At 45.7% G+C, this 22,336-nt stretch overlaps 1 protein-coding gene and 1 long non-coding RNA gene across 2 annotated transcripts; one reads left to right on the top strand and one right to left on the bottom strand.

Moving 5' to 3' along the window:
- The first annotated feature begins 893 nt into the window (after nt 1-893).
- LOC135397855 (uncharacterized) lies at nt 894-6,201 on the top strand. The gene is made up of 3 exons (XR_010423807.1): nt 894-960; nt 4,133-4,191; nt 5,452-6,201. It is a non-coding gene; the product is annotated as an uncharacterized LOC135397855 (long non-coding RNA).
- A 6,586-nt stretch (nt 6,202-12,787) lies between these two features.
- Nucleotides 12,788-21,967, bottom strand: LOC135398491 (uncharacterized). The gene is made up of 5 exons (XM_064629892.1): nt 21,883-21,967; nt 13,545-13,646; nt 13,293-13,460; nt 12,984-13,091; nt 12,788-12,888 (listed from the first exon to the last, which is right to left on the bottom strand). Exons 1-5 carry the CDS (start codon nt 21,965-21,967, stop codon nt 12,788-12,790), a joined length of 564 nt encoding a protein of 187 aa, XP_064485962.1.
- Nucleotides 21,968-22,336: the final 369 nt, after the last annotated feature.

Here is a 22,336-nt window from a genome sequence, read left to right as displayed (position 1 = left end):
CACTACTGAACAAGTCCAGACATGCGACATCGCATACAAAACACTGCTCATCGGGGAAAAGGCCTAAGCCTGCGGCGGATCATCATAGAGCATACACAACTTCATTTTTCTATTTTGCGTAAACTAAACGCGGTCTGCTTGGAAAACGACATACAAATTTTCTTAGGGAGCAGAGAAATATAGAAATTTCTACTCCGTGCTCAGATACCAGCATTTCTGCTCAAAAACCTTCAAAATTAAGCACTGCTTACTTCGTCAAGATATCGAACACCCAACAAAATCAAACAAAAAACCCCACTTCCACTGGTAGAACACTATTCAGCTTTTACGCAGGAGGATTTCTTCTACATAAAAAGTTGAGAAAATGAGAAAAGAGCAGCGAAAAATTACACGCACTTTTGCTCGCATAGCCATAAGAAAAAATAAATAAAATAACGACGCACACGCTAATAAACTGTGACAAAGACACCATTTCTGCTATCAGATAATTATTGCATAATGCTAAATACTCATTTGCATTGACCCTGCGTGAAGAAAGCACAGGACAGGGATACACAATTTATCTTAAGCGAGCAGGGAAAGTCACTTCTACTCGAACAGCTTAATACCATAAAGTCTGAATTTTTGCAAAGAAAATAAAGCTTGAACAGCGCTACGAAGGTGACAGACACATACTAACAAACAAACAAACACTTCTATTCATTTCTATTGATAAAGGCGTAAACCACACTACGAGGACAAAGCACACTGCTTCAGGAGAGCGCATCAAATGCAACGCAACAGGACCGGCTCTCATAAAATAGCCTACCCAAAACAAAGACTTCACCATTATTGACCTGAGGAATAAGGTGAATTTATGTGGTTGTGAGAATAGACTTTGTGTTTGTGAGTGTGAAAATGTGAGTGTGCGTCCGTGTGTGCGCGCGGACGCTTTTCTGAACCAGGGATCCCACTTGACAAGTAAGTTCTTTGTGCGTGCCTTTTCATGTGACACGAGTGATACATTTATGTAATATTGCGTGGAATAGTGGTTTAAAAAATAAGGGTAGCAGCGCTTGCATTGCTATCTGTAGGATAGATCGAGAGCGTTTTTAATGGAATTGCCTCGCGAACCTGGTGAAGTCTTTGTTTTGGGTAGGCTATTTTATGAGAGCCGGTCCTGTTGCGTTGCATTTGATGTGCTCTCCTGAAGCAGTGTGCTTTGTCCTCGTAGTGTGGTTTACGCATTTATCAATAGAAATGAATAGAAGTGTTTGTTTGTTTGTTTGTTAGTATGTGTCTGTCACCTTCGTAGCGCTGTTCAAGCTTTATTTTCTTTGCAAAAATTCAGACTTTATGGTATTAAGCTGTTCGAGTAGAAGTGACTTTCCCTGCTCGCTTAAGATAAATTGTGTATCCCTGTCCTGTGCTTTCTTCACGCAGGGTCAATGCAAATGAGTATTTAGCATTATGCAATAATTATCTGATAGCAGAAATGGGGGTCTTTGTCACAGTTTATTAGTGTGTGCGTCGTTATTTTATGTATTTTTTCTTTATAGCTATGCGAGCAAAAGTGCGCGTAATTTTTCGCTGCTCTTTTCTCTTTTTCTGTACTTTTTATGTAGAAGAAAGCCTCCTGGTAAAAGCTGAATAGTGTTCCATCAGTGGAAGTGGGGTTGTTTGTTTGATTTTGTTGGGTGTTCGATATCTTGATGAAGTAAGCAGTCTTAATTGTGCAGTCATGGGATTTTGAGCAGAAATGCTGGTATCTGAGCACGGAGTAGAAATTCCTGTATTTCTCTGCTCCCTAAGAAACTTTGTATGTCGTTATCCGAGCAAACCGCGTTTAGTTTACGCAAAATAGAAAAATGAAGTTGTGTATGCTCTATGGTGATCCGCCGCAGGCTTAGGCCTTTTCCCCGATGAGCAGTGTTTTGTATGCGATGTCGCATGTCTGGACTTGTTCAGTAGTGTTGCAATTTTTTCTCTTCGCTAATATCTTGTTGCTGTCATCTTGTGTTAGACGTTGAGCTTCGTAGCGACGTGCGGTAACGCTACGATTATTCCTGAGCGCTCCGTGTGTTTTTTGCGTTGTCGTCTGTGCGTGCGTGTGTGCGTGTGCTTTTTTCCTGATTTGTGACGTCATCGTGGCATGTCTGGACTTGTTTAGCAGTGTTGCAATTCTTCCCGCTGCTAGTATGTTGTTGGTGTCATGTTGAGCTAGCCGCGTGGCGATGTGAGGTGACCTGAGGTCTTAAGCCTTTTCCCTGCTCACCTAAGGAAATTTGTGTATCCCTGTCCTGTGCTTTCTTTACGCAAGGGTAATGCGTCTGTGTATGTGGCACTATCAGATACCAGACATGAGTGTCTTTTTCTTAGTTTATTAGCATATGCTTCAGGTTTTTTAAGTCAAGCACAAGTGCGCGCAATTTTTCGCTGCTCTCTTCCTCAGATCACCGATTTTACGCAGAAGAAAGTCGCATGGTGCAGCTGAGAAGAGGGTTTCTCTGATTGTTTGTTAGATGCTGTTAGGAGCTCGGTATGTTGAGGAAGTCAGCTGTTAAAGGTATCCGTGAAGAAATGCTTACATCTGAGCGCAGGATGGGAATTCCTGAAGCACGGCACCCTCAGTGTAAATTAATTATTTTGGATGTGAGTCTGCTTCACTGCATGACAAGGCTGAAATGGGAAGAGAGAAAAAATTGGAGCGCTTCATTAATAGCGATCCAAGTAATAGGGCAATTATAGTTTCCATAGAAAGTAGAATTTTAATGGACTCCTAAAATTATAGTTTTGTAGTAGTTTTTCTAAACTGCAATGCAATAATCATTAATATAGTATACGAATGCCATCGTGTTCCCGTAAAGGCGTTCTGTCTTGTGCTTTGGCGTGCACGAATGGAACTTTGCTCCCGGCTTTCGCGCCTTTTTGCTCGCAATGCGCGAATGGAACTTTGCCCCCCGGCTTCCGCGCCTTTTTGCTCGCAGGTGTAGCCTCAGACAACGAATGTATGAGCATAGAAAGGGTCATGTATTACATAAGTCTGGAGGTGATGTTGAGTGGTCTCACTTATTATTTTAAAAGAGCAGTGGTAGTTTACTGTAATTCTAATGACCATGATGAGCCTTTGGGGTGAAAATCGTTAATATGCGGGGTGCTTTTTTGTTGAATTTTAATGAGAGAATCAATGTCATTAAGAGTAGGACAAAGGAAATAATCTTGCGATTCAATGAATGATAGGAGTCTTTGCCGCTGTCTTCTTCTTCAGACAGGATGTGATGACGTCACGCAGTCTGTAGCAATGCATTGACCGTCACTGGAAAAAAAGTGTAGCAATAGAAAGATGGTGTGTATTGCCCTGGACGGATTTATGATGAGCACTGTTTTTGAATAAGAGGAGTGCGTGTGCTTAGAAATAGTTTGATGCTGGTTTCCTTCTTTGTTTCTTTTCGCTTTTCCCCCTCGTTGTCTGACAAACATGCGCTGACATGCCTTGGCCTGTTCTGACATGCTTTCCTTCTACATGTAGCTTTTTTTCTTTTTGTACAAGAAATATTCTTGACGATAGTGCTGCCTTGAATGGGAGTAGAGCTATTCTTAATAATTTTGCGATTCATTTAGTTAGCTGCATGGCTCTCGGCTGGGATGGACATGTCTTGCTGAACCATTATTTTTTCCCTGTACAGTAAGACTTTGGGAATGAAATGCAAACAATGTCCTCTTGTCTATGGTGCTCTTCTGCAATAGTTCCCTATGCAATCATTATAGTAGAATAAAGAAATAATCTTGGGATAGTGATTCAATAAATAACAGGTCCCATGTCTAGAGCGTATGCGTCCTTGAGCCACGCACCTGCATGATGACGTCATACCGCGAGACCATTGTTTCAGGTTGACCTTGTCTACAGGAGCATTAGTGGAAAAAAACAGGGTAACCCTGAAACAATAGGATGACGTCACGACCAATGAGGGCATGCAGGGGGCGCAAGGATTCACTTCTCTCTTGGACACTGACGGGTCTGGACACGCAAATTCTGCTCCTGGTAATTGCGTTGGCCGTCAGTGGAAGAGCGTAGCTTCGGTGGGGTTCTGTCTGCCTCTGATGGGGTGCGGATGTGTGGTTCGTCACTGGTGAATGGTGTTCGACGATGCAGGTGGATTTTGTGACGAGCGGATTTACAATCAGGGAATGCTGTGAACGGGAAAAATGATGGTGAGTGTCTGTTTCACTCTGTTCAAGTGTTTGTTTTCCTCTGTTACCCAGCAGTCGTACGATTTGTCCTGACGTGTCCTGACATGACCCAATATGCATGCTTTCCTTTGTTGACGCTTTGTATTTTTTCTCTTTTGACAAGGAACATTGTTGTCTTGACGATAGTGCTGCCCTGAGTTCTGCGCTCCTGGTTACCCGTACTCTGTGTTGATTTGTTGAATGCCTATCTTATTTGCCGTTGATGGAGTTACGTGTTAGGATATTTTGTTCTTTTGCAAGTCTCATTTAGTAAGACTTTGGAATTCCTTCGATCAGCTTTCATGCATGGTGCTCTTCTGCAATAGTTTCCTATTCAATCGTTATAGAAGAATAAAGGAAATAATCATGGGATAGTGATTCAATAAATAATAGGTCCCCTGTCTAGAGCGTACGCGTCCTTGAGCCACGCAGGTGCATGATGACGTCATACTGTGGCTTCATTGTAGATTGACCAAAGGAGCATTAATGGAAAAGAACAGGGTAGTTCTGAGACAATAGGATGACGTCATGACCAATGAGAACGGCCAGCAGGGGGCGCAGGAATGCTCTTCTCTCTTAGCCTCACAACCAATGAGAACGGCCAGCAGGGGGCACAGGAATGCTCTTCACTCTTAGCCTCTCGGAGGTGGTCGCCCCAGAGGGCGCTAGGAGCGCGTATGCGTAGCGGCCGCGGAGCGGCGCCCCAGTTAGTTTCTCTCCGGCTGTCGCGGAAAGCAGACGTGCGCTCCCCGCGCTCGCTCAGTTTCTGGCTGGCTGTCACGGAGAGCAGTAGCATCGGTCTGCGCTCCTGCTGTGGTGAGGTGATTTGTTGTGTAACTAATGCTTTCGCCAACTTTTTTCCCGCTTTGTTTGCGATTTTCGTGCCAGTGCACGTCGGGTGCTGGTTGCTGTTGTCCGGGCATCCCCGCCATTTTCTATCTTCTTCTGCCTTGGGAACGGGAGTAGCGCTGGCGTGATTCTTAATAATTTTGTTGTGAGATTAGTTGAGAAAGTAACCGCTAGGGGTTGCAGCTGTGGGGCTTTATACAGGAGAAAAAAACCCATTACGAGTCAGTTCTCTGCCTGGCTGTCGAATAGAGCAGTCGCATCGTTCTGCGCTCCTGTTGTGGTGGGCTCATTTGTTGTGTAACTAATTCTATTTTCTTGTTAGCTATTCATGGTTTGCATACTCTTGCTTTCCCAGCCTCTGTATTACAAGTGTTTTTCTCCTTGCATGTCCAGAGCTGTCCTAACTTGCCCAGACATGCCGTGATGACGTCACAGCTGACGTCACAGGATGTCCGGAACTGGTGGTCATAGCTGCGATGCTTTGCAACCTGCCTCTGTGCTCCGTCACCCAGCGACGATCAGCAGCCGTTCCGGACCGCTTTCTTCAAGATGTCGTCGTTGATCTTCAACTAAACTCCTTCTCTCCACTCTATTTCTATATATTTTTTTATTTTTTATCAGCTCGAGAAGCCGGCAACTCACACAGTGGTCTGGACACGAGATAGACGTTCCCCAATTAGTGTAATGACTCCCTGAATGACCCTAATTAATGTGGGGGGTTCCAAATTGCTCTAATTGCTAATTAATGGCGTCCAGATGACTGTGTGACTTGCCGGCTTCTTGAGCTGATCCACTACTACTCATAGCAGGCTACCATTATGCGTGCATCCACCAGGGGACCGACAACCATGCGTCTGGTAGAAGTAAAATGCTGGCATGCATTTTGAATATATTAATTTATTCCTGACTATTCAGGCATGGACACAAAGTTTAAACGGATACTTTCTGTCTAGACATCACACTGAGAGTGTCTGACTAGACACAGCTTGTACAGGAAGCATGGGTCATTTTCTCATCAAAAATCACTTTGCATGAGCTAAAAGTTAAACGCAGCAGTCAGCAGGGATATGTTCATATTGATACGTATTAATATGCACGTTAAAGGGCGATCCATTGTCATAATAAAATGTGTCACTACTGGTATGCCATTGCTTCACATTTTTTTATTTCGTCTCCACACGCAGTAATATTATTAGTAAGCTGTATGACTCACTCCTTTCATTGTGTGCGCAAGCGGCCCTGTATGGAGTCTTGTAACATTGTAATGAATTTTAGAAACTGCAATGCACAGCTTACAGGAGTGCTGAAAACTGATTGCACTTTTCTTTTTTTTTTTCTGTGTTTAGTACTGTTTCTTTCTTTTCTTCTGTTCTTAGCATGAACTTTTACAGTTATATACTTCATTTATTTCCATTTTAAGCGAGAAGTTCGCTGTCGTTACCCTAATTACACTCTGTAAGAACCTAGGGCAAACAAATTGCATAAATGAATGAGTAGTGGTGTACAGGTTCGGTCAAAAACGTGCGAGCAGTGTCAAATGGAAATGGAAACCGGAAATGGGCACTTTCACTCAGGGGTGGATGGCTGACATTGGCCTCGAATGTGCATGGAAAGCAGCCTTATCGCAAGTGGTAACAGCCACTGTCCCCCCTCTGATCAAGTGGACGTCCCTGTTTCGCAGGATGTTGCTCCGCAGACGGTTGACGCCGCTCGTGCGTTTCCCGGTACACCATTTTTACACCAAGATAGGTGTTGCTATTTTGACTGTGGGGTGTAAGCTGTACAGTACACCATCTTTGCACCTGGATAGGTGTTCTGCTTTTGGGTGTAAGGTGTAAATTGCTAAATACACCCCTTCAACACCTAAATGGGCGTAAATATTCTTAGTGTGTGCTCGCATTCCAAACCGAAACGTATCGGCTCAGGATGCTGGTAGTTTCGTTTAAAAACGAGAAAATGTGTGAGCAGTATGTCGCACGCCAGGTAAGCCAAAGGGACTCAAAATGTAATCCACGAGCCGGCCACTGCGGAGGCCGCGCATGTTCATAGTTGTCTTGCATCATAAATTAACCGTGTAATGCTATAATATTTTAGGGCTGTAATTACACAAGCTTACACGTAGCACCCTGTGTTCACCATCACGTCTTCCAGTGCGCTCGCGGGAGGCCACTGTGTGCATACATTGTGTCCTTACAAGCACCAACGAGGACGAACAGTTGTAATGAACGGAGCCAGTTTTCCTCGGTTTCACTATTTTTGCGTGTTTGCCATCCATCGCGGTCACAAAGTTTGGGAACTGCCACAGCGCTTCAAAGTAACGTGTTTTAAATCTGGATAAAGGTAGTGCTAAAAATGCAACATATTGACGAACTTACGTTATAGCGTCTCGCTTTGCCATAGCATTATTTCGTAATTATTCACTGGGGAAGCTTCTTATATAACGCGATATGCAAAAAGTGCGAATTCGTAAATTTCGTTTTGTCCCATAATTTTATATGTACTGATGGGACTGTAAAAGATCAGGAAAGATCATAAGGGTTGTTTGAGTGGGAGAGGATCATTTCCAAGAGAGGTTCTTCGCCCGTTCTAATTGCACTACCAACGGTGCGGGTTCATGGTGGTGAACTCTACCTCGCTATGCCACCGGTATATGCGATGAACGTTTTACTGCAATGAGTAGTGTACGAAGGCAGTAGACACAAAAGCATGGCCTGTCCAACGCCTAAAGCAATGGGACCAATGAAACGCAGGAATTATAAGCTCCCAGAGGAGGGGATCGTACCTGAACCATCCCATTTCTGCACTCTAAAAACTGAACTTCAGGGTATAGCAGGCTATGCTCCAACCATGGCCACGAGCGATAGGATCATCCCTTCTTATTCGAAGAGAGAGGAGGGCAAACGGTTTTTTGTGTCACTTATCATATAATCGAATTGACACAAGGGAGGGGGGTTATGGCAGGATCGGCTCGCCGTTGTTTTCCACACAGAAGTGGGCGTCGTCACGACTTTAGCAAAAAGAAGAAAAGAAGCAAGCCGGATGGAGGATAGAGATGCGTAGAGGGTGCATGAGCTCCTCGGGGGGAGCAAACTGTTACATGGGTCTTGGAGCAAGACCTGCCTTCTGCAGAAAGAGGACAAGGCTTCTTGCTTTAGCAGAACGTGCGGCAGAAATACCACACACACACACACACACACCATTAAGACAAAAAGGTGTACGCTCTACTGTGTCTTCCAATCAGAAGTGAGCCAGGGCTATTATTGGTGGCAATGGTTGGCGCAGAGTGTGCTATGCGATGAAGCTGTTTTTACTGTGTTCTAAAGGTGCGACCTTTACGCCACAGCCGTCCCTGCTTTAGATCACACTCATCACCGTCACACTGCTGCGGCGTCACGGTAGAAAATGAAGACACACAGCCTTCATAGCACTCCCTCCTACACTCTTTACCGCTCAGTCTTATTTACGAACGCTTTATGCATTTAGAGGCATGTTTAAGCGCACATAATTCGAAGGAACCTGTTGCAGATGGGTTACGGAAAAACGATCACTGGCTAGTATAATGTCCCGCATATTCATCTCTATACTCTCCTTATGCGCTTTGCTATGCGGAGCAGAATGTATTCAAAAGCGGCCGCATCCATTCTCAAAACCTTGCGGTAGGCACATGGGTCCTCGTCTCGTAGCTCCCGTAGAAGGCTATTTTGCAGACCGTGCTCTTTCCTAAACACCCATTCTTTCCATATCTTCCTTAACCACTTCTTTTCATGGCAGCATTCACTATCGTCAATGAGAACAGCAAAAGCCACCAATTTTCGCTTTCTGTCGTCCATTGCGTACCAAGCGCCGTGCACATAAAATTAATGCTGCAACCTTCAACCGCAGCGCGAACGTTATCCCCGGCATCTGAGCTGACAGCACCAGACCCGGGACACTTCCGTTGACCCTATGGAGCCACTTTTTGCAGCTCAGTAGTGCCCCAAGCGGAGGGTGGGTCTTTCTGAGCGTGCGCAGTTTTGGCACGGGGGTATGAAATAGTGCGCGGACCTCTGGGTTTGTGCGTTACTGCCCACACATATCCAACATGGCGCGTTGTCGTTAGTAGGCTGCGCTTCGCCTGATTTTTTACTTATTTTGTCAGTTGAAAACAACAATGCAAACAGCAAGTTCGTAGGCAGCGCATTTATTTTCACTTGATGAGAAATATATAGTACCTGCAAGAATATACTGCAATTGTTTACATCCGGTACGATGTGGTTCTTTTCCGAAATGGCAATACAGTAAAATTGGTAACATTCAGGCAGCAATTGACATAAAAGTAAAAATTCACCGCTACTTTCACAGCTCTCCGGTAGGTTAATATCGCGATGCATGTAACTCAAAAATCTTGCTGCTTGTGCGAGATTTCGCTTTGTGAATCGGAAGAACATTCAGTCGTTCTTTGGTGTTTATGAAATATTCATTGGACGAAAAATAGCGGCACCACTATGATTATCGGAAACAGGGGTGACTGTTTCATACTAAGACTATTGTCACTACATTTGGGCGCGATGAGGTGCCCATTTGTGGAACACGGTGTGCTCAGCCCGTAAACAGCGTGTAAAAGGGGGTCTGCACCGCACTGCACTGCATACCTTATGCACCTTTCTAACGTGCACGGCATGTAAACAAAACTATGGAATGTAACCAGTGTGACCAGCCACTGGGATAAGCTCACGCCTCTGACGGAATTATGTGTGGCAAATAGTGCTCAGCAATCTCTTTTCTGGGAAGGAAGTCAGCTTAGCATAACCGCACTATACATAAGGAAAACGCTCATCTCGCGCTGCAAAATTGAAAGTGATCTCAGAGAAATTTATGCCCAGACAACGTAGGTATGCATGGGCGCATGGAAACAGGATCCTTCACGCATGAAACACTAATGTTCAGAAAACATACACACATGATATAATGCAAACTTGAAAGTAAGCTTACACAAAAATTGGTGCTTAGACAGTAGACAGTGTGGGGTATATATACGAACAATAACATGGCAGTGATGCTGGCACTTTAGAATGAACTGACGCTCTGATAACATGGGGAAGTATGTACAACAGTATTGAATTATCCTATACACTGCAAGCTTAATGGGTTAGGAACAACACAGCAACAGATCATTGCAATGATGCCTAACGGCAAACCTTTACATTACGTTAGCAATTCAGAATATGTACACCTCAAAGACATGCAGAAAGATGAAAGATGGAAGTCACTCAAAAGGTTAGCCAGCTGTAGGACTCGAACCCACATCTTCTGGATTACCGGTCCAGGGCTCTACCAATTGATGTGGGTTCGAGTCCTACAGATGGCTAACCTTTTCAGTGACTTCCATCTTTCATCGTTAATTTCTTAGGCAATTTGAGGCTTTTTATGTATTTGTCCTTTCTATGTTGTTGCAGCCTCAGAACATCAGTTCTCTCATGCAGAAAGCACGAGAAATGAGGGAAACAGCTTGTAATACCCCTGAAATGAAGTTAACAGATGCTTTTAAAAAAGCAGCAGCTCAGTCCGCTTACACTCCGTCTACACTTCCAGTAGCACCATTTTGCCTTGACCACCTGCAGTCCTGCGTGCAGAGGAAAGCTTTCGCATCTTGCGTGCTGCTGAAGAGTACCTTGACCGTTGCGCCTTCAAGGAACGGTTCACAAAGCGGAGATGCCATTTTAGTCTCTTAAGAGTAAAAATTTTTACAAATTTGTCCTGACACACAGAGCTGCAGAATATATCAGTTTCGAGAGTCAGTGCTGTACACAGGTATTTACAGATATGTGGAAGATGTGCAGCTGACCCAATCAGGTCGATAAACATCTCCATCCTCTGAATGAGCTCAAAGCAGTTCGCAGAAGGTATTGTGACGTCACCAAATACCTCCCCGGGTACATCGTTTGCTCTGAGCATGGCCAGAAACTGATGTGTACCAGCCAACATCTCACTGTCCTCCGGCTTTAAAAAACGCTCACACGCACAGTTGTCCGTTTTCTCAGCAAGAAAGTCCTTTACAATGATCCCAGCAAGGTAGTAAATCACATTTTCATCAACAATGCAAGCATTGTCCCCGGCAACATTCAGAGGATTTGAACCTTCACCAGATGCGGCACCTCCGTACTGGCAGGTATCGGATCTTCAGCCGAAGCTGTCGCAGTGGTCACAGCTCCAAGTTCGGACAAAAAAAGTGAAGTGTCGTCTTCGCAGTTCCCTTCTTTTGATAATCTCATCAACTTGGCATCCCAGATGTGTTTCAGTCCGGCGGTGAACTGGAAAACATTTGGGTTATCGTTGCACCCGTGTTGCTGACGCAGTATTCCGAACAGGTTCTCCAATGGATCCTGTTGAAGTCGCCGTGTCAGTAAGTACGGAAAGGAGAAGTTCTTGTGGAGGTCTTCACACAGGAGGAGAACTGGTTTGATGGAGATCTGCCAGCCTTCAATTGTGTGTGGTTGCCGTGGGCTTCTGAATTTCCATTTCGCTATATACTGCAGATATTCCTCGAGGAGAGCAATGTGTTCCGACGTCTCAGGTAGTGCGTATCTCTTCTTTTGTCCACTCTTTCTCACCGAGGAGCTATTCATGCAGTCGAAGAGTACATGCATCCTCTCGAGGAACTCCGCTGTTGGCTTTGCTATGGCTGGGATTTCGTTGAAAGATATCGGAACTAGAATGGCCACTGATACAGTAAAGCTCATGACCTGCGCTGCTCTCTTGACGTTCATATCTGCAAATGCAGATTTGTAGACATGTTTGTCTGTCAAGTTGGGTGCAAGCGAGCTTTTGTGCAGTGAAATAATGTACGACCAGTCAATGATATCTCCGTCTTTTTCCAGCTGATGGGCTCGGAGATTGTTCCGCACACACTTGAGTAGATGTGGTGTGTCGAATAGAAAGAATACGTTTTCACCATTGACTGAGAAGAAAGGACTCTCAGCAGTGATGTTGAGACGACTAGCGAGGGAGACATTTTTTGCGCCTTGGTCACATATCACGGCCTTCACCCAAACATCCACTTCCCTCAACCTGACAATTAACTCCAGCAAGAGCCTCTGCATAGTTTCTGCTCATGTAGCATTGCAAGCAACAGTGTAGGCAACTGGCTGTACCCACTGTCGTGATATCCCAGACAACAACATTACCAAGGCGACGTTTGCAATCTGTGGTGTCCTCTCTGTGCCATCATCAGCAAATCCTACTATGTCAATCCTATGTCCAAACCCTAATGTCCTCTCCTGGGTCATAATGAAGAACTTCGCTGAGGGACATTTCATCCAACAGAATGCAGCAGGCTTTTTCACGTCTAGCCCAGTGTTCTGTTGCCTTTTGAATGATTTGAATGACGCCAGGAATGATGCCAAGCTTCATGCGGATACGTGACAACCACCTTCTTATTGTCCTGACACAAGGCAGCGTCATCACACAGGCAAGAAACCTGTATGCTCTGGGCCCATGAAAATATAACTTGAGTGCAATCTGCATTTCTTCGGACCATCTTCTTCCTTGTTTTTTTACAGAACATAGGGCCACCTGAGAGCATAGCAGAGTATAGACAGCACTGGGGACAAACCCCTTGAGCACACGTAGAGAGTCCTCCTTTGTGACATTGGTCCGCTGTTCTTTGGCTTTGAGTCTGTTCAGGGCCTTTCGGTACCTGTTGACTTTCTCTTGCAGTCTTGCTATTCGTCTTTCTGTCTGGGGCTTCCGCCTACTTCCTAAAGTACTTCCGCGTCTTTGCTCCTCTATTGTTTTGAGAAGTGGCCCGTGTTGAGTCTCTTTGTGGGAGAATGACAGTGCTCACATCCATAGCTGTTGGTAGACAAAATAGCACAAAGTAAGAACTACAGTTTATGTAATAAGGAGCAATTAGGAGTATAGTTTACCGTTGAGATGTGCGTACATACCTGCTGCACCTTCCTGGGCTGAATCTGTGGGAATAGTTATGTTGGAGCTTGTATCTGCTGCACCTTCTGAGACTCCGTCTGTGGTCGTAGATATGCTGGAGCTTGTACCTGTTGCATTTAACAAATGGTGAGGAAAATAGCTTTAGCCACAGCTATAACATAAGCACCATTGACCTCCTGGGGGTCGACTGGTTGCGAAGTGGAACCAGTTGAACTGGCAGCACCATCATCAATACCGTAGTTCAATACTACAAGTAGTGCATGCAAGAAGTAGCATGCAGTCAACGTGTACTGCTTAAAAATACTTACCTGTGCATTCCACTACTACCTCAACGTCTGATGTCGGATAGCTCTCAGTGGCTGAATCTGTAACACTAGTTTTGCATATCGGCATTATGACTTGAGCCGGAATGGAAACTGATGAATCGCCGTCAACCTCCTTGGATGCCCGGTATGCCTCAGAGTCAGTGTCCATTGCTGAGGAGTTCAAAGAGTGTCTTCAGTCAAAACCAATTCCATGATCATATGATGGTTTGCCAAAGAGAACACACCACTACATACCATCATTGTCAGCTCGCCCAGGCTTATGGTATATTGAAGTTTCCACCGAATGGTCTAGCAAGGCAAGTCCTGACGACTGTGCTGTAGGGCCATGGCATGCTCCTGTTGCAAAAGGATAAACAAAAGGTTGAAACTATGAACACTGTGTTCATTGAGACGGTAGGTGATACACTTTGAGGCAACTGCTACTATGCATTTACAAGGAATAATTTTAAGGAACATAGAATATAATAATATTTTCTTATGAGAGAAGACAATGTGATTTGTTTAAGACGTGTTTTCTTAAAGTTTAAGCCCTGAAATCTCTTTTTACAACTTTCCCTTCCCAGAGCAACCATGCTTCACTATGAATATTTTATTTATTTTTTTCATGCAAAGGGTCGCTCAAGAATTAAATTAAATCATGCGCCGCAAGTCTTTCGACTTTGGCATTATAAGCGGTAATATTACTAAGTATGGAAAGCATTTCCTTTTACTTGTTTAGTATGTTTCGTGACCAATTTTGTATTTAGGAATGCGAGAACCAAAAATCAAAGTGTAAATGAATGTTACGCTTTTACTTCAAGCATTTCTTCCCGTGCAACACACTACGGGAAGGAATACTGAGCGTGTCTCAGCTCTCAAAAGAATTAGGATTGGCGTATCAACGATTTCAGGGATCACAGCACCTTCTCACAACCTACTTTTGCCCGAAACATATTTTTTTTTACCAGTGCGCGTTACAACAATGTACCCTCTGACACCTAACCAGTGGCGGATCCAGGGGGGGGGGGGCGATCGCCCCCCAAAACGTCAGTTTATACATTAGATTTCCCTCTCCCCCTCCCCCACTACGCGCTCCGCAAAAGAAACCGCCCCCCCCCCCCAAACCGAGGGTCCGGATCTGCCGCTGCACCTAACGCAAGGATTACCTTCACTTGACGTATCAGTTAAAAACGAAATGAGCGCAATCGCCGCAAAAGCGTCATGTCATTACCCGCCGCCCTCTTGAATATACATAATAGAAAGTCTCAGGAGGCGCCGATATTCCCAGCAGATTGTTCTTCTTCAGGGCCCTGCTGAAGCCTTCTTTCACCTTGTGTTTAATCACAGGGTCGATGAATATTTTGCGGATCAAATATTTTTAATAGCTGTGCGATGGTCAATGAATAGCAGAGTTTCTTACGTTATCATCGTGATGAGTATCAACCACGTGTGACGCAAGAAACTTGAGTCCATCTTTGTGCACTGGGACTCTAGGTATAGCAGGCTTCTTCAGTCGAGTGCGAGCTAGATCCATATAATCTGCTTCTAGGAAGTGCGCAGAGCACAACCTGTAACTGTTGTGCACTTGACCCCTTGGTTTGCTTAACAAGTCGGGCCTGTTCGCATACAGAAGCCAACTGTCGAACCTGGGTATCGAAAAAATGTGGTAGTGGTGGTAGCTCACAGACAAGCAAGAAAACAAGAAGAGGAAACTTGTAGGTGAGAAAGGCGATAAAATAAACCTGCGGATAAAATAAAGCGGAATTCAAAGCCGGAACAATTTCACACAAGTTCCCTTACATACAAAATACAACGCTAATTTACGTAAGATATACGTTGATTTACAACGCAACAATCAACTACGCAATCGATAAATAAGCATAGTCTGTACAGCTGTTTCACAATGCCGGCACATACCTTTCATCCACAGGAATCCGGAAAAACTTCAGTCCTGGTGGTCCTCTTCCAGAATTGTTGCACCATTTAGCGGAACAGTAGACGTGTCCACCACGTCCAGAAGGCATAATAATTGGCAAAAAAACTGTTTTCCGTGAATAGCACCGTGTTCGCGCGGAACAGCAAAGAACGCAACCTGCTCTCGAGTGCGGATAGTCGACGCCACCAACGGAGGGCCGTTGCAACGGTTTCATACAGCGCGCGCATCAGAAGTTTCGGTTTCGCCTGTTGCTTGATTGGCCATGAGCATAGGTCACGTGATAATAAATTTTCGAACAAGACAGAGGTGATTTTCGTTTCAGTAAACATTCTTGTGGTGAACCCTTATCAAAGATTAAGAACAGTTTGCAAACGAAATCAAATTCTGCTGACGCGATCATAGCAACCCACCGAAATGAGGGCGCTTTCGTCAATCTACTGTGGCGCCTCTATACTTTTAGCCGCGAAGTGCGCCGAGTGTCCGTGACCTGACAGCACATTGGAACACTATCTGCATAGGCATTCCAGAGGGGCGTAGCCTCAGCGCCTTATCATTTACCCTCTCGCTCCTTCAGTCACTGCGCCGTCAGAAAACACGCTCGTGTGAATACACGGTAAGTCAGTACAGTACCAACAAGGATGGCGTGGACACACGTGACCAAATGATGTAATGTTACAGCATTTGGGTGAAGACAACTGGACCTGACTATAGTGAACTCATAGGGGGAGCACCGTGGTGACTGCTGAACTGCCGGGAAAGAATGCTTGTTGTTGTCGAAGGGGATGAGAGAGTTGCAATGCCAATGGAAAGTGCAATGCCAACTTGTACTTGGTTGTTTTGTGAGGCAAGATAGACCAAGGGAAAGGGGTGAAGAATGTTGATAAGAGTCGATGACGGACCCGATGTCGCTGGCTATCGGCCAAACTCAAAAGAAGATTCAGGAATACGGCATTTGGATAACACACAGATAGTTTACTAGCACTCTGGTATGATACATACAATGATAAAATGACTGAGATATATACCTAGCGATTTGGGTGATGAAGTGCCGAATGAGCTAAAGCAAGGATCCAACAGACTAACGACGTATGATGATGAACGTCGTACGATGAAAGAACGCACAACAGCACGTGGCGCGAGCTTATAAGCATGTAGCGGTGCCACTGCTGGCTCATGACAATGACGGTGAGGCCGAATTGAACAGATTCACTCTCACAGTTTCACACTCAAGAACAAGCTTCAGCCGGCTTGTAGAACCATATTTATCTTGGAAACAATGTAAATAAGGTTTTTTGTGCTCACAACCTATTCATATCCACATCAATCCTAGCTGCATCTTTAGGTGCAAGTAAGCAGCATTGAGTCCAGGCCCACACGTTTGTGTGAGTGTCACAAAAAACAATTTCCAAAACCATGCCGAAACCTAATTTGGAGTGTACCATGTGCACAAGAGAGTTAGTTTAAAGTGCCGCTACGGACTAAATCTCGTGTCTTCAGAATCCTACCATAGTTATGTTACTGAAATCTTCTTGTCTCACTTTACATTCCTGCAAACTATTTTGGCTTTACATGACGCGAAAGCTTGAGAAAAAATTATTTTTTATTTTTGAGAACTGTGACGTCATGCTAGGCTCCGGCGAATCGCCCGGCTCTCATCTGGCACCGTTGTTGCCCTTCGCATCCTCCGGGGGGCTCACATTTTGCACTTCGTTAGCGGAGTCCCACGTGACATATCATCCGACCGCTCCGACCTTTGAGAAACCACATAGGCGGACGAAGACCATCTCTCCCATTTCCTCCTCTTTCGATCAGTGTCACGTGACTTCTCCACCACGGGACCCTTCCCGGACGCCGGCGTCGTTGCTAGGAGACGAGTGCCATCTCCAGAAGATGACATCATTTCATTTTGTGGGCTTATGATTACGTAACCCGCTCCCTGCATCATCGAAACTTGTGGGGGCTCAGCAGATCTTCAAAAATTGACAGAAATGCACAGCGTTCGTAAACAGGATTGAAATTTCGCGTATAGAACCCTTGAGGCACCTTCTTTTCATGGACGAAATAAAATGAGCGCTGTTTTCCGAGTCCGGAGTGACTTTAAGTGTGAAATACGTCTATCACTCATGTTTGTTCATGTCGGGGGCCGAAAGGGATAACGTGATACAAGCTTTGCCGACCAGCGACATGGCCGAGTGGGTAAAAGCGTCCGCTCGCTGGTGGTAGCCATAGTCGTGAAGAAGATTAGGAGCTCGTGGGTTCGAATCCTACCGGCAGTTCTGCTGTTCAAGGTTTCCCCTGGGTTTTCCAGGAGTCTTTCCTGACGAATGCTGCACAGTTCCCTCTGAAGTCGGCCCAGGACGCACACCAACCCTCTGTTCCCCACACCATCCTGTTGTACTCTCTCCATTTATCCACGTCTGTTCGCTGCTTAAAGCCACAGTGATATGCCACAGTGGCATATGAAAGTCGTCGGCATACATGAGTCACACTTCACGTAGCGTAATTTAAATTTCTCCCACAGTCGGTAATTTGGGTAGGTGTGAACCGTTATTTGAACCGGTAACCGAAATTTTTTAACAGTTCAGTTCCGGTTCAGCGGAAGATGGCAGCAGTTGTTTCGGTTCAGTTCCGGTTCGGCTAAAAATAATAGCGGTTTTCGATTCAGGTTCGGCTCTCTGCCTGTAGGTGTGCGAGTACACTCCGAAGGTGGTGTACCTGCAGTGCGCCCCTGGTGCGCTCTGCAGTATTACGAGTGCTGGTACGCAGTGCTCTGTACAAGGGGTGTGCCTTTACACCCCAAGAAGGAATACTGTAGTAGATGGTCAAAACGAAGTAGAAGACGAAGTGTAAGAAGGAGAACTTCGAGCGTCTGAGCTGGCTTCTTTGGAGCTTGCTCCTTCACTCTGCTTTACAGACATTTGCATGGAGGGCACATCCACGTGGCTTACTACAAAATGTACGAGTGCGTGTTGCTTGGTGCATATCAGCCTATGTGCCTGCAACGCTCTGTAATCAGTGGACTGTGCAAGATGGTCTGTAGATATGTGCGACATATACTACAAAAAGCCAAGCTAAAGGCAATGTTCTTGGCCGACTGTTTATTGCAGAGATACACAAACTTAGTACATATTCACCGGAAAAGACAAAAAGAGAACGAATGACATTCATTCACTTACATTAAGCACTCAGTGTCAGCTCAATGGAGGGCGCGTAGTGCATGGTACATGCCCAGTACAGGCATAACAGTAGTCACCATCGTCACGAATTCACGCTTTCTGTTGTTAGTATTGTTGGGTAGGCCTCATCTGGATCCTGAAGGGAAAAAAAAGCTATCGCCATTTATAAGGGCACATATTTCAGAATCATGTGTTTGGATTGGAGCATGCGTTCCAGCAAGATCTGCCATGCTCACAGCAGCGCTAAACATCAGTCACATGCACTCCCGGTCAGACAAAAAATGGGCTTACAGCTGTGCTTCCACTAATTCACCATCTGAACAAAGAAAAGAACGGAGAGAGACATGTGCTTTCCCACGATTTTTTCCAAGGGGGAGGGGCAGAGAGTTTCAAAGGGGGGAGCAAAGCGTTCAACCAACAGACACTAGTCGGATAATAGAATGACGACACTTTGAAACCTCTAATATGCAGCAGATCTGGCGCGTAAGGTTCAGGTATTTATGAGGACATCTGAGCATAAATCAAGACCACTTGCATGTAAAGAAGGGCAATTTCTACCAGTTAACTTGGAGCTCTGGGGGGGGGGGGGGGGGGCAACGGTCCCCTTGCTCCCTCTGCCCTCCTGCCCATGGACAAACTGTTTGAAGCGCATCTTCAGAAATGCATCATAAACAGAGAGAGCTGGATGGGCCCTAAACCACATTTCTTGTGAAAGGAATGACAAAGGTCGTTGTGTGCATTCAGCTTTGCTTCATCCAAGGCAAGTGAAGTGGAATTTTCAAGTTTACCTAGGCGAAGCGCATGTGATCATTGCTTTGAGCAGCAGTACCGCGTTTTATATACGGTTCACATCATGGGCGGATCCATGGGGGTCCCCCAAGATACATATCGGCACGCCCCCCTTCTCCTTTCCTGGAGCACACTTTCCCTCAAAACCGTCCGTTCCTTTTCGCGCAACGGCGCAAACATTTCAAAAATCGCGCGATAGCTATGACGGGACACAGAAACTGTGCATACGTTTATACCGTGGTTTTGCGCTAGGCTAGCCTCCGAAGTAGTAGCAGTTACAAATATACACACGCAGTTGCGTAGCCAGACCTCCAAGGTAGGGGGGGGGGGCTCGATGCGAAAACTCGCCCCACTCCCCCCCCCCCGGAGGGGAGAAGCACACTTACTTGTGCACACTGCAAAGTGCGGATGCAAAAAAAAAAAAAGGAACGAAAATAGTTGATTTGGACGTTCACAATACGATTACATGTATAGCCTGTCATGATCAATGAGATGGTGTCACGCGATTGGAAGTATTCTGGAAAGCTCATACTTTGAAAACCATTCAAGAGTGCTGCTTAGATAGACGCCATGAACTGCAAGAACTTCCGCGATCATCACTCTGGCCCCCCTCCCACCCCATATATTATTTTCTCCTCGGATTTGCACGATTTGCGTGGGTCGGTCCGTGGCAGGTAAGGGGGGCTCGCGCCCCCCGAGCCCCCCTGTGGCTACGCCACTGTACACACGTAATAATGGTTTCTGTGAACGTCAGTGGCGTTTTCAGGAGCGTTGTGTTCGAACAATGCACTTATAGTTGAGAAAATACTTCAAAAGCCGGAACAATACATACTGTAAAAAATTGTGTTTACTTCGGCGTGACGCAATAACATAAAACAATAAAGCGCAGACTTTGTATGGGACTACCCATACACGCGGCATCCTCAGTACACCGAGCCGAAAGAGAAAATCAACCTATACTTTCTACCAAGGTTCCTTGGCCATAAGTGGATAAAACCGCTAGCACAGAACACAGAAAGAAGGACGGACAACAAAACACTAGCTGGCAAATCGCAATCTAAAACCAAACCACCATCTAAATGGGTCACCAAACAGCCCAATTTTTAACACTTTTTAGATAAGTAGGTTGATTTATTCACCTTCTGCTCATTGCGTACTGAGGGTGCCGCCTGAATAGATGGTGAAACGTCTACGTTTTATTGTTTTAAGTTATTGTGTCAAGGCGGAGCAAACGCCGTTCTCACAATGAATTTGAAGATACCGATAATCCTATCCACGCCATGTGCACGCTACGCCGTATTTAGAGTTGTTTTTCAAGTGCTCTTAATCTTACGCAGGCTTGGTTCGCTTTTTAGTAGTGTTAACAAGACATACTGATACGACCATAACACTCGCGCTTCTCCCCAGCGCCGCAGAAATTGTTTTTCAGATTGGCTGCTGCGTGTTTGGAGCGCTCGGTACGGGCCCCCGAGCTGACGGATCACATGTCGAGAGCATGGTTTCGCATGGCGGAGTGTACTTGCCCTCGTCAATTTCTGAAGTCAGACTTCACTGTGTCTTCCTTCCTACGTTAGGGTGCACTGCACCGTCCCTCTTTGCAAGTCAAAGAAGGGGCATTGCGGCTCAGGAATTTCATTTCACCAGGATCAGTCGGACGCTACTTGAAATGACTGAATAATGTGTCTAGGGGTCCACATGCACGTGAGCAGGAAAAGATAGCAATTTCTTGGTTCTTGCGCGGCATCGTGCCCTTTGAGTCACAAACGGTTAAATACTGCTCGTGGTCATATAATCATCGCCTTTATATTTATTTAGGCACGAATGAATCATTGCAACCTACGGGCTTTTCTACTGTATGCTCTCGGCACTTTGCAGCCGACGACTTCATCGTAGCTAGGTGCCATGAGGACTACTTCAGCTTTTTGGATTACTTCCTCACATGGGAAGCGACAGCACTGGCGAAGGTCGAATTTCTGACTGACATGACGTACAAGGCCCTAAAGGCCGCACAGAGAATGTGGACACCATTAAACTAGCAATTAGAGCTAATTAGGACCCCCCTCAGTAATTGGACCATCCAGGGAGTTACCACAATAAATGGGGGGGCATCTATCTCGTGTCTACACCACCCTGTGCATTGCCGGCACCCAGTGGCCATAAAAAAAAAAAAATGGGTGGCCACCTAGTTGCAAGGCATAACACCAGATGGCGCCACCGCCATAGCTCTATGAGAGAAAGACAGAGACCAACAAAATACTAGCGGCGGGTAAAAATTGCAACAAGAAAGACACTGCTAATCAAGTCTAAACATGCGAGACCGCGTACAAAACACAGGGGAAAAGGCCTAACCACTACTGCAAATGCTAAACGTGCGACAGCACGGAGAAAAGGCTTAAGGTGATCAATTAGGCCGAACCGCATCATCACCGTACAACAGCTAACACAAGATGACAACCACAAAATGCTAGGCGCACACCACTGAACATGCGAAACACGGAGAAAAGGCTTAAGACACACAACGCTACGAAACTCAACGGCGTGGAAGTCACTGCCAAACAAGTTCCATGATGCGGGCAAAAGGCCTAACCGCTACAGCAAATGCTAAACATGCGACAGCACGGAGAAAAGGCGTAACACGAGCGCGGTAAAAAATGTGCAAACATAGGGAAAAAGGCTACGGCAAATGACTCACCTTTCCCCGCGGCGACGGAGCATCCGCTGCCGTCAACAGCCAGCCCTGAACTGACGCGGGGCCAGGCCTCCACAGCTCCCCGCATTTGCGGCAGTAGAAAAATAAAATCACGTCACAGTCACGTGGTATTACATCATCAGGCATCATGACGGATGCCCATTGGCCAAAGGAGGATGCGCGCTCCGGGATTGGTTGATAAAGTTTCGAAATATCTGACAGCTCACTTTTCGCGGGCAGTCTGGGCAGTCGGCCAGGCGGGCAGCTCCAAGCAAGGTCGCTGCGTCTCCGCGGCTCGCCGATGTAGGTTGACCACAACGACCAAAGAGGAAGTGTACGCGCGGGTTTGTTCGTGAGCTATAGTGACTCTGGCCATGTACTGATCTCCGATAAAGTGTCAACCTACGGACATTCTTGCCGGGTCGGAACTGGAATGCTTGGTGAGCTGACGCCTGAG

Source organism: Ornithodoros turicata, chromosome 6 (genome assembly GCF_037126465.1).
Source record: "Ornithodoros turicata isolate Travis chromosome 6, ASM3712646v1, whole genome shotgun sequence".
Lineage (NCBI taxonomy): Eukaryota > Metazoa > Arthropoda > Arachnida > Ixodida > Argasidae > Ornithodoros > Ornithodoros turicata.
This window is presented reverse-complemented; position numbering and strand designations above follow the sequence as displayed.

What these genes read in the sequence shown, in the direction of transcription:
- LOC135398491 (XM_064629892.1), bottom strand. Translation starts at nt 21,967, where the DNA reads ATGCGGGGAGCTGTGGAGGCCTGGCCCCGCGTCAGTTCAGGGCTGGCT. An exon ending in CTCCGTCGCCGCGGGGAAAG is followed by an intron (nt 13,647 to 21,882) that starts GTGAGTCATTTG and finishes CTTTTGCAACAG; the next exon opens with GAGCATGCCATGGCCCTACA. An exon ending in TGGGCGAGCTGACAATGATG is followed by an intron (nt 13,461 to 13,544) that starts GTATGTAGTGGT and finishes TGAACTCCTCAG; the next exon opens with CAATGGACACTGACTCTGAG.